At 37.8% G+C, this 12,719-nt stretch overlaps 1 protein-coding gene across 1 annotated transcript in view; it reads left to right on the top strand.

The window, feature by feature from the left end:
* IL23R (interleukin 23 receptor) overlaps positions 1 to 12,719 on the top strand; it is an 87,892-nt gene extending 75,173 nt beyond the window's left edge. Inside the window, exons 10-11 of the mRNA XM_028832665.2 lie at positions 6,933 to 7,023; positions 9,610 to 12,719. Of these exons, the coding sequence (XP_028688498.2) occupies positions 6,933 to 7,023; positions 9,610 to 10,260 (742 nt within the window). The 3' untranslated portion in view covers positions 10,261 to 12,719. The remainder of the gene's footprint in view (positions 1 to 6,932; positions 7,024 to 9,609) is intronic.

The following is a 12,719-nucleotide window of genomic DNA, read 5'->3' as shown; positions in this document are numbered from 1 at the left end:
ATCCTATACAATTTTGGAACATATATTAATGTTATTCATTAAAATATAACCTGAAGAAGATTAAACATTGTTTTTATTTTGACAATCCCATGTAACTAAACATATAGATAATTCTGTTTACCTCTCCTTCAGATGCTTTAAGGGCCCTCTGTAGCATCCAAAAGTATGGGGTTAGAAAGATAATTTTGAAGCTGAAATTTCATTTTGGGAAGCCTATAAAATACATTAAAGGTTTAAAACACTTGATATTATGCTTAACCAGTTTTGACCATGAGGTGAGATTCTTGTAAACATTTTATAACCCTTTACATATTTTTGTCAAAAAGCAGATCAGTGCTCTAAGAAAAACCTGTTGTGCTTTTATTTCAATTTTAATTTACAGAAAAACTTAACAATACTCATTTATCTTTAGCCAATGTCTGCACAGAATTTCTTTTTATAAGATTAACTTTTCACAAACCTTCCACAATGTATTCAAACCTTTAGCTTTATTTTAATTTTAAACAATCTTTTCACCCTCTAACCTAGACAAAAATTTACATTCCTGTGCCTTATAACCTTCTAGCAAAAATGCATTTTAGTTTCCTTATACACCTTGCATGTAAATCTATTTTCAGTAGTCATGACTACATGTTGTAATGGTAACTGTTAGCAACTTTTAATTTGGTTGCATAAATTTCCTTTCATGTATCCTTTCATGATTTATACAGACCATCTGTGACATGCTTAGACTTTCTGAATTGTCCTAATCATCTCTCTTTTTAAGCAACCAGTTTACTTTAGGACAAGAATTTACTATACAATATCCTTTCTTATATAAAATCTATTTTCTTTATGACCTATTTTGCATAGCTAGGGGAGCATGGCTAATTCCACATATCCCCAGGCCTTATTGAGAATTTAATGTCTCCAAGGTAGGTAAATTGAACAGTTTTCAAAAGTTAAAGCAGTTTATGACCTTAAAGCATTAATCAACCTAATATCTGACCTGTCTAATTTAGACAAAATGCCTTTATTTTACCAATAATCTTTAAAGCTGTTTTTATTTCCCAAATATTACTAAAGTTACATGAACTAAGACATTACAATTTTTATTTTTTCTTCCAAAATGTTTTATCTAAGCCCTTATTTTTCTTTAAGCCAATTACTTAGAGCTCTTTTATATAAACATCATACACACAACATGTATATAACTACACAGAGAACAAGATCCAGTAGTTGTAGGATTTTTCATTTGCCAGTTTCTTCATTGGATTACTGAACTTGGAGTGGAGCCCATCAAGAAATGGCTAGGAAAACATGCAGTTTCTGGGGTCTAATAAGCAGGCACAGCTGGAAGTCAAAACGGATTTTGAGAGAGATCTATTTGCTTTTAATTCTTGGGGTTCCATGAGGAAAACAGAGGGTTTTTTTTTCCAAAACAGGGTCAGTTGCACCTTCATTATTTTTCCCAAGGAGTCCTAGGCTATCAGAAGCTATCTTAGGGCCTCTCATGTGTGCCTTAAGAGTGACAAGACAAAACGGAGAAAAATAATTCAGTCAACTGAGAAGAAAAAAACCTTTTTCAGCAAAACAAGATCCACAAAAAGAAAAGATACAAAGGCAGCCAGGTGCCATGGCTCACACCTGTAATCCCAGCACTTTGGGAGGCCAACGCGGGCGGATCACAAGGTCAGCAGATCAAGACCATCCTGGCTAACACGGTGAAACCCCATCTCTACTAAAAATACAAAAAATTAGCTGGGCATGGTGGTGGGCACCTGTAGTCCCAGCTACTTGGGAGGCTGAGGCAGGAGAATGGCATGAACCCAGGAGGTGGAGCTTGCAGTGAGCCGAGATTGTGCCTCTGCACTCCAACCTGGGCAACAGAGCGAGATTCTGTCTCAAAAAAAGAAAAGAAAAGAAAAGAAAAGACATAAAGGCCTTTTAAATATACCTATAACTTGACTATCCACTTTTAATTAAGCTGACTCTTAAATATAGTGCGCTTTAAAAAATCCTTTTAAAGTTCTTGTTACCCAACTTTAGCCATGCCAAGTGGCCAATATTTCTGGCTTTTGAACTTTACCTCCCAGGTGCTCAGAGAAAGGAAAATTCAAGACAATTCATGGAAGGGAAGAGAATCAACAAATGGTAAAGTTCATGCAGGTATCAAATCAGAAAGGACTCATTCCTTAACCCAGGAATCGAACCCAGGCCACCACTGTGAAAGTAAAAAACTTTTGCTACTGAGCTACAGTACTGGGCAGTCTCCATTGTGCTTCCCAGAAGGACTCCAGAGTAGTTAATTTTGAACTTGCAAAGACTTTTAACTACTCAACATAATTTTTGGAGCTAACTGTGACATGAACCCTGAAATTCCTGTTCCCTTGAAGGCAGAGACCAAGAGAAAGTACCACCATGTGGCTACAAAGTCAAGCTCCCAAGGATGTAAAACAAGATGGAGACCTCATCCAGTTTTTTGTTTTTTTTTTTTAAATGTACTTCAGTGTGTTGTTGTTCGTTTGGAATGATCCATTGTAAGTTATCTTTGGTAAGATTTTGTGATTTCTGTAAGACTATGCTGCCTCCCAAACCTAATGTATAAACTGGAAAGAACTCTGCTTTTCAGAAATTAAGGATCTCATTTTTACCTAAAATATTGGCTTTGCTTTCAGGTTCCCTTGATAAACTTAGCCAATGACTTTTCCTACCTAAATGTGCAAGAAAAATGAAACAAAGGTGTAGAAAACAAAAATCCCTGTGAATTTCCAAATGCCAAATTTTACAACCCCTGCAATAGTACCATTTACTGCCAGTTTCTTTCTGACCTAGTCAAATCTAAGAGGCCTCTAACTGGATCCAATCCAGTTAATTACTGATCAAATCCCATCCTGGACCCAGTTCAGTTTCTGTTGTGACTTCTGAACCCAGTTTGGAACAGAAATTTGCTCAAAGAAACTTGGAGAGTTCAAAACACAAATCTGTGGAGCTCTGAAATTCAAGAGAGAAGTTACCATGATCCCCAGCTACTCTGAGAGATCAAAGGACACAAGTAGGTCCAACAGGTTCCTTGCTTGTTCCCTCAGTGCTCCTGGGAGTCATTAGAAGGTCTAATTCATATCCCACTTCTGACACCATCTAGTAAAAGAAAAACTTCACCAGTTTAAAGGAATTTAATTGAGCAATGAACAATTTGAAAATTGGGCAGCCCCAGAATCACAGCAGATTCAGACAGACTCTAGCGATGCCTTGTGGTCAGAACAAATTTATAGACAAAAAAAAAAAAAAAAAAAAGAGAGAGAGAAGTGACATACAGAAATTGGCGGTGATGTACAGAAACAGCTGGTTGGTTACAGGTTGGCATTTGTCTTATTTGAACACAGTTTGAACACTTAGCAGTCTATAAGTGGTTGAAGTATGGTCCACTGGGATTGGCCAAGACTCAGTTATTGTTACAGGCACATACTCCTAAGTCAGGTTTTTGCTCTTGTCTGCCTGTTAAGCTAGGTTATAGTTCATCCACAGGGATGCAAATACAGAGGTATGAAGTCCTTCTCAGGCCATATTTAGTTTGCTTTGACACTTGAATTCCACCCAAACAAATCAGCTTGAATCAGTGTGAAGAGAATTGTGGCAACTTTTAAATTTGTCAATTCCTTACCAATTGTGTTGGTGTTTTAGCATTCAGCCCGAAAGTTCCTTACACTTGGCCCCCTTCAGTTTTTTCCCTCCTGTGATGGTATTAATAAAGATCTATGCTTAGTTATTTAAAATGAGACTTTGAGAAAAGCAAGACACTTAGATTTCTAAATTTTACTGATGCATTGAGTATTTCCTTTTTTTTTTTTTTTTTTTTTTTTTTTTTTGAGATGGATTCTCGCTTTGTCACCCAGGCTGGAGTGCAGTGGCCGGATCTCAGCTCACTGTGAGCTCCGCCTCCCGGGTTTACGCCATTCTCCTGCCTCAGCCTCCCGAGTAGCTGGGACTACAGGCACCTGCCACCTCGCCTGGCTAGTTTGTTGTGTTTTTTTAGTAGAGACGGGGTTTCACCGCGTTAGTCAGGATGGTTTCGATCTCCTGACCTCATGATCCACCCGTCTCAGCCTCCCAAAGTGCTGGGATTACAGACTTGAGCCACCGCACCTGGCCGCATTGAGTATTTCTAAGCTGCTGATTGACTAGAGTTGTTTGGTGTGGCAGTTCCCCAGTATGTCCAGTTGCTCACAAATTTTGACTTGAATGTTCTTTGCCAAATTGGCACTGAGTTTCTCCTTCTTGCCATCATTTGCTTCATGAAATAATCTTTCTTTCATTTACATTTGTAATCAAATGCAGTAGAAATATTTTGAATGAGCTATTCTAAATAAAGTCTACTAATGATTTCTTATCTAGATAGGTTTTTCACTCAGAACTTAATATTTCAAAATTTAAATTACACATTAATAAACATATCCCTAATACCCTTGTGAGGAGGGCAAACTAATATGGAATTTTATTTGAGGCTGTTTTAAAATATACTTGATTATAAAGTCCCTTGAAATATTTTAATGTTCAAATTAATACCCCCCAAAAAATCAATATTTGTGTTATTATTTAAACATGTCCTAGTGTAAAAGTTTAAGTAACATTAAGTTCATAACTAAGAATAACTTAAAAACTAATTTTCAATTCGTGACAACAAAGGAGGAAAGAGGGCAATTCTTTGCTCATTTAATTATTTAAATAAGTACTCTTTTTAAAAAGATGAAACATGAGATAATTTCAATATATTTATTTTACATTTGAACAGATACTTTTATTTAATACAACTATTATCTATAAAAGCCTTAGTTCAGAAACAGAAGTGAGCAAGAGAAAGCAAAACATTTTGTTTATTTATTTATTATTATTACTATTTTTTTTTGAGACAGAGTCTTACTCTATTATCCATGCTGGAGTGCAGTGGTGCGATCTCGGCTCACTGCAACTTCCACCTCCTGGGTTCAAGTGATTCTCATGCCTCAGCCTCCCAAGTAGCTGGGAATACAGGCACACACCACCATGCCCAACTAATTTTTGTGTTTTTTGGTAGAGATGGGATTTCATCATGTTGGCCAGGTTGCTCTCGAACACCTGGCCTCAAGTGATCTGCCCGCCTTGGCCTCCCAAAATGTTGGGATTACAGGTGTGAGCCAACGTGCCTAGCCCAAAACATTTTAAACATAATAAAATCAAAAGTAGGTAAATATATATATATAATATATATTTATTATATTATATATTATATATATTATGTATTATATAATATATATTATTATATATTATATATTCCTTATATATTATAATATATTATATATTATATAGTCCTGGGTTAAGGAATGAGTCCTTTCTGGTTTGATACCTGCATGAACTTTACCATTTGTTGATTCTCTTCCCTTCCATGAATTGTCTTGAATCTTCCTTTACCTCTGGGAGGTAAAGTTCAAAAGCCAGAAATATTGGCCACTTGGCATGGCAGGAGTTGGGTAACAAGAGCTTTAAAAGGATTTTGTAATATATATTATATAATATATATATTCTCACTGTATCAGTGTGCTGTATAAAAAATTACTCCAATAGCATGAATTTGCTAATTTGGTCTAATTTTAAATACAGAAGAAAGTGTGAATTAGTAAACAAAACAAAAAAGAACGGAGTCATAAGACATTGTATAAAGATGGGTAAAGAAATAATTTTTATCCTGAAGTCCAAGGTCAAATTGGGCTAGCAAAGTTCACTTAGCCATTTTGGTTGTTATTTAGTACGGATTCTTAAAGAACCTATGTAAACAAATAAGTTTGATCTGTTGCTAACAGATCCATTGTTAATATGTAAAAAGTTGTCTGAGATCAGTTTAGTCTCTTCTAAGTTCTTGGTACAACATTTTTGCCCAAACCAATTTGTGCTGTCAATGCAGAGAGTGTTTTTAAACACAGTGGCAGTGCTAATAGATAGCTTGGGGGAAGAAGTGGGATGTTTATGGCTTCTCCCTTTTCCTTCCAAAGCCCCACCCCACTGATCCTTAATAAGCACACAGTCTAGGTAGAAACCAGTTCTCACTATGCCACACAACTGCAAGACATGTTCCCCAGCCTCCTTCTCCATCCACATCAAGAAAGTTTGGAGCTATCACCATCATTACCACCCTATTTGAAATAATTACAAAATCTAGAATTAGAAGAGCTTAAATTTTAGGGCTTTGTTATGTAACATTCTCTTTTTAAATATTCGGTAGTTATGGTCACCTTGGAAAGTTCTACAAAATATCCCTTAAGTTTTTCAGACTTTCCCACATGGGTATCTTCTGGTTATAGTAGTTTGCTCTATTTAATATGTGTACAGTTTCACTGCTAGGATGGTTCTCCCACTTATCTTGAATCTAGTGTGAGTGTTTTGAAATGTTTTTGCTCATTAAAAGAAGCAGAGCAATAGAGATGAGAGGAAAATCTGAAAAGATAATGACACAATTTCCCACTTAATTTTCATTAAGTAAGAGATGAAAACTTTAGCTTCTGCATCAGGAAGTTTGATTTTTTTAATTAATTTTTTCTTTGAGTAAGGGTCTCACTCTGTTGCCCAGAGTGAGTGTAGTGGCATGGTCAAAGCTCACTGCAGCCTTGACCTCCCAGGCTCAAGCGATCTTTCCACCTCAGCCTCCCAAGTAACTGGGACCACAGGCACGCACCACCACACCCAGCTAATTTTTTAATATTCTGTAGAGACAGGGTCTGGCTATGTTGCCCAGGCTGGTCTCAAACTCCTGGACTCAAGCAATCCTCCCACCTCAGCCTCCCAAAGTGCTGGGATTATAGGCATGAGCCACTGTGTCCGACCTAGGAAATTTGATTTTTAATATACATTTTATTGTAGTTGACTTCCTAATCTCCTATATGATTGCCTGCTTCTTCTAATGTGTCATTTTTGTTTTTTAGGATTAAAAGAAGGATATTATTGTTAATACCAAAATGGCTTTATGAAGATATTCCTAATATGAAAAACAGCAATGTTGTGAAAATGCTACAGGTAACCTAACATCATCCAACAAAAACTGAGTGGCAATTGAGACCAAGAGTGCAGTCTAATAATTAGGATAGAATTTCCATTCAAATAAATAAATGTGCACACATATTAACATAATTATATAGACATATGTAAAAACAAAATTGTACCTGTTTCAAACCATACATAAAAGAGATGAGACAATAGAGTTGGGGGAAAGAAAGCGGAAGAAATAAAGAAACAAAACTGTTCAAAAGAGAAACGTGAAGTGGAAGATTGTGGGCCTCATGCATGAGTCACCTGGTGACCAAGCAATTGGTAGATGTCTTCAGGAACAAAGGGAGTAGGGAAGAAAAGCTCAATGAAATGAGCCTCAAAGACTCAAAGGGCTTCTGTTTCACATGAGATGGAGAGCCAGGTGGAGCCCAAGAAGGACATCATTTTACTCTTTAAACCCGGTGGAATTTGAGAAAAGCAATATGAGAGAACTGTGAACAATAGTGTCACGTGGGTGGGCTAGGTTTCCATTCTGGCGAAGAGAAGGCCACACACCAGGAAGCCCCTGAGGGTACAGGGACTTCACTGAACATAAAGGAGGGAAGGAGCAAGCTAAAGCTATGTGTGTTACTGATAACCCCTGGCCCTCGGGCTTGGCTGTCAAGGGGCTCAAAACCCAATCCAAGGGACAGACACATCATCCAAGGCTCACAATGCAGTGATGTAAGTGCAATGATAGAAATGAGCCCAAACATGTGATGGGAGTGGAGAGAAGTCACTGAAAGGTGAGGAGTTGCTCAGGAGAAACAGAGGAAATTCAAAGTCAGGGGGACACCTGGGGGTTAGAACAGCATGTTGGGTAAGAAGATGAGGTATTTGTAAAACAAATAGAAGTGACTCTGTTTCAAGCCCTGGTGAGCCTATTAGCTAACTCTTTCCCCAACCTCATGTCATCTGAACAAAGGGTTTCTAGGCTAAAAATAAAATACTTTTTAAAAGTTCAAAGACAACTGGTCAACAGAATAGAGTCTGAGTTCTGTAACACAAGACTTCTGTGATCTGATCCACTCACCATCCAGCTTTTACTACAGCCACTCCTCACGTCAAGCTTTTTGTTGAAGCAACACCCATTGTGCTGTTCTTGCCAAGACCTGGCAAGCTCCCTAAGGAGGTTGGGCCCAAAGAACATTGGAATGACATTTCATGTCTCTTTATTCAAGAACTCCCTCTTTGCTACATTCCCTTTCTATTCTGGGCTCCTGGAATTAGAGGCAAACCTTAGGGTTTCCCTCAGATAAGGTTTTGTTTTCTGCCCAAGAGACTAAGGAATGGTGTCTTGGTCTGCTTGGGTGGTTTAAACAACAAATATTTATTTGTCACAGTGCTAGAGGCTGGGAAGTCCATGATGAGGGAGCCAGTCAATTCACTTGCTAGTGACGGCTCTCTTGTGGACAGCTGACTTCTCACATGGCAGAGGAAGAAATCGTTTCTCTTCTGTCTCTTCTTCACTAATCCCATTCATGAAGGCTCCACCCTAGTGACCTAATTACCACCCAAAGGCTCCACTTTCAAATAACATCACGTTGGTTTCAACATGGGGGGGCTGGGGAGAGAGTACACAAACATTCAGCCCATAACAGGGAGCTATAATATTATAATTGTGTTGGGTAACAGTTGGCCCAGGAAGGCCAGCCATCTGTTGGAAGGCCTCAAGTCCATTTATTGCCCAGAAAAGTCATTAGGTTAAAAAACCTTCACCCACCCTCCTGATCATCACAAACATGTCTGAATTGTGAGTAGCTTTATTGATTTATTTATTTACTTATTTGTTGTTTTTTGTTTTGAGACAGAGTCTTGCTCTGTCACCCAGGCTAGAGTGCAGTGGCATGATCTCAGCTCGCTGTAACCTCTGCCTCCTGGGCTCAAGCAATTCTCCTGCCTCAGCTTCCCGAGTAGCTGGAATTATAGGCTTGCGCTACCATGCCTGGCTAATTTTTGTATTTTTAGTAGAGATAGGGTTTCACCATGTTGGCCAGGCTGGTCTCAAACTCCTGGTCTCAAGTGATCTGCCTGCCTTGACCTCAAAGTCCTGGGATTACAGGCCTGAGCCACTGCTCCCAGCCACTATACACCTTGAGAACCTCAGTACCAAGCGTTTGTCACATGCTCATTCTCAGTATGTGAGCAAAATAGGATTCTCCCCAACCTTTTTTATTTAAGCAACAAAATATTTTCTTGTAACAAGAAATATTAATATTAATATTCTTGCCTCAGAAGACCAATTTTTAAAAGGCCCTAAAATTAAGTAATAAGTTAATATGTAAGACTCAACTTTTCTCTTTAAAACTTTTAAACTGAGAAATGTGCTTAAGAAATGGATTATTTTTACTATTGCTTTTCTCCAGTCTTCTCATGTAGAATTTAATAAAGATTTGGAAGCAAGCAGGATAACAAAAGACAAAAGGAGGAAATCGTATGGGAAGATAAACAATGTGAGAAAAGGGAGGGAGAAAGCACAGTTGAAAGAAAGCAAAATTCCAGTCCTCATTCAATTATCCGGTTGGTTCCTTTAAATGTCTTTTGTAAAACAAAACAATGTCTTTTTTTTCCTAGGAAAATAATGAACTTATGAATAATAATTCCAGTGAGCAGGTCCTGTATGTTGATCCCACGATTACAGAGATAAAAGAAATCTTTATCCCAGAACACAAGCCTACAGACTACAAGAAGGAGAATACAGGACCCCTGGAGACAAGAGACTACCTGCAAAACTCGCTATTTGACAATACTACGGTTGTGTATATTCCTGATCTCAACACTGGATATAAACCCCAAATTTCAAATTTTCTGCCTGGGAGAAGCCGTCTCAGCAATAATGATGAAATCACTTCCTTAACACTTAAACCACCAGTTGACTCCTTAGACTCAGGAAATAATCCCAGGTCACAAAAGCATCCTAATTTTGCTTTTTCTGTTTCAAGCGTGAATTCACCAAGCAGCACACTATTTCTTGGAGAATTAAGCCTCATATTAAATCAAGGAGAATGCAGTTCTCCTGACATACAAAACTCAGTAGAGGAGGAAACCACCATGCTTTTGGAAAACGATTCACCCAGTGAAACTATTCCAGAACAGACCCTGCTTCCTGATGAATTTGTCTCCTGTTTGGGGATCATGAACGAGGAGTTGCCATCTATTAATTCTTATTTTCCACAAAGTATTTTGGAAAGCCACTTCAAAAGGATTTCACTCTTGGAAAAGTAGAGCTGTGTGATCAAAATCAACATGAGAAAGCTGCCTTGCAATCTGAACTTGGGTTTACCCTGCAATAGAAATTGAATTCTGCCTCTTTTTGAAAAAATGTATCCACATACATATCTTCATGTGGACACGTTTTCATTCCCTTGGATAAATACTTAGGTAGGGGATTCCTGGGCCGTATGATAAGCATATGTTTCAGTTCTACCAATCTTGTTTCCAGAGTAGTGACATTCTGTGCTCCTACCATTACCACGTGAGAATTCCAGGAGCTCCATGCCCTTTAAATTTTAGCCATTCTTCTGCCTCATTTCTTAAAATTAGAGAGATTCCGAAGGTGGAACATGCTTCATGGTCACACATACAGGCACAAAAACAGCATTATTTGGATATTTTTTATGAAGTGTCAACTATTTCCTCTTTCTTTTCCCTCATTGAAAGATGCAAAACAGCTCTCTATTGTATACAGAAAGGGTAAATAATGCAAAATACCTGGTAGTAAAATAAATACTGGAAATTTTCCTTTAAAATAGAGTCATTAGGCTGGGCATGGTGGCTCATGCCTGTAATCCCAGCACCTTGGGAAGCCGAGGCAGGTGGATCACCTGAGGTCAGGAGTTCGAGTCCAACCTGGCCAACATGCTGAAACCCTGTCTCTACTAAAATTACAAAAATTAGCCGGGCATGGTGGCAGGTGCTTGTAATCCCAGCTACTCGGGAGGCTGAGGCGGGAGACTCGCTTGAATCAGGAAGGCGGAGGTTGCACTGAGCTGAGATTATGCCACTGCACTCCAGCCTGGGCGACAAGAGCGAAAAAAAAAACAAAAAACAACAACAACAGAAAAACAAAAAACAACAACAACAAAAAAAACAAGAATAACTAATGTTTGCTTGCAAAGGGAGAGGCAAGTTTAATTTTCGTTTTATCACTTAAAGTTCTCTTGAGTAGATAAAAATGTAGCCCCAAATAACAAAATAAGTGAAGAACAGAAACAGAAGAGAAGTTAATTAGTCGTTTGTTGTATTATTTTTCTCCCCTACTCTCCATTCAGGTATCAGGGATTTGATCTTAGTGTGATTTGGGAGTAACAGAGCTGTGAAACAATGATGTGTGGAATCATGGGTTGCTGTCTTCATTTAAATCAAGAGTGATGGTCTTGTTCTCCTGTGGCATAGTTGGGATATTATTTACACTATAGTAGAATCTATGAGAGGTAACAGATGCAGGATCAGCAAGATGTAACTTTTTGGTTACAAACCAGATATATGCTAGAAAATTATTGTTAAAACAGGTATTTGTTCAGTACCTGTTTTGACAGCAAATACTTGCTGAACCTTCCATTGCCCCATATCCCATGTCTCCTGCAGATATCACTAGTCAATCAGAACACGCCTTTCTGCTGAGCTGTACAAGTGGCCTCAGAAGCCTCCCAAGCAGTGCTCCTTATGGCCACAATCCATAAGGACTGGGGTGGGAGATTAAATCCGTCTACCAATGAGGTCAGTATGGAAAAGTAGTTGATCTTTAAAATGTGAAATGCATATTTTAAGCTGAGAAATGTTACCCAGCAGACTATTGTGATTAATATTTATGGACAAGGACAACTTTTTCGAATGACCGGAACAGTTTAAAATAGAGTAGAGCAGGGCATGTAAATTCATGCCTATAGTCCTAGCTACTCTGGAGGCTGAGGCAGAAGGAACACTTGGGCCCAAGAGTTAGATACTGCAGTGCCCCATGATTGATGATCATTTGCCAGAGCAGCAGAGCGAGACCCCATCTCTAAAAAATAAATAAATAAACATTCATTCATTCATTCATTCATTAAAATAGGTAGATTACCAACTGAATTTCTTTTATCTCCTCTAACAGTTGTCAATTTATACTCATATTTAGTCATTTAATTTTATTATGAAAAATCAAGCAGTTAACTTAAAAAAGACTCATTACTTACTATGTCCTTAGCAAAGGAGCAGACTATTTTGTTTTACTTTTTTTTTTCTTGACAAAAATCTAAAAGCAATTTTATGGTCATTAAATATCCCTGAAATGAGGTTGAGTATATATCCCAGTTTGCCCTGGTTTCTGTCCATTGTCCCAGTGTTAATTATGACCAGTAACTGCCTTCATTCACTCTCAGAAGCATCCCTTATTTGGATAATAAATCATATGGTCATTCAAGACTTCTTAATGTCCAGCATATAAGTAATCAGAATTTATCTTTTTTTTTTTTGCACTGACAATCCTCTTTATTTTGCTTTTTATCATTTACTAAGGCCATTTTGCTCCAAAAGGGATATTACTATTCATTGTGTTAAAAAAAAAAAAAGTATCCCCTGATGTAAAACTCTATTCTGTTTATCGTAAAATATGTATGTATTTTTTGTACTTTGCATATTCTGAAAGGAATATATTTTAAATCACTAATGAAATGCTAATCTTAAATATCTTGACTTGTAAATTG

The sequence above is a fragment of the Macaca mulatta genome, chromosome 1 (genome assembly GCF_049350105.2).
Source record: "Macaca mulatta isolate MMU2019108-1 chromosome 1, T2T-MMU8v2.0, whole genome shotgun sequence".
NCBI classification, from domain to species: Eukaryota; Metazoa; Chordata; class Mammalia; order Primates; family Cercopithecidae; genus Macaca; species Macaca mulatta.
This window is presented reverse-complemented; position numbering and strand designations above follow the sequence as displayed.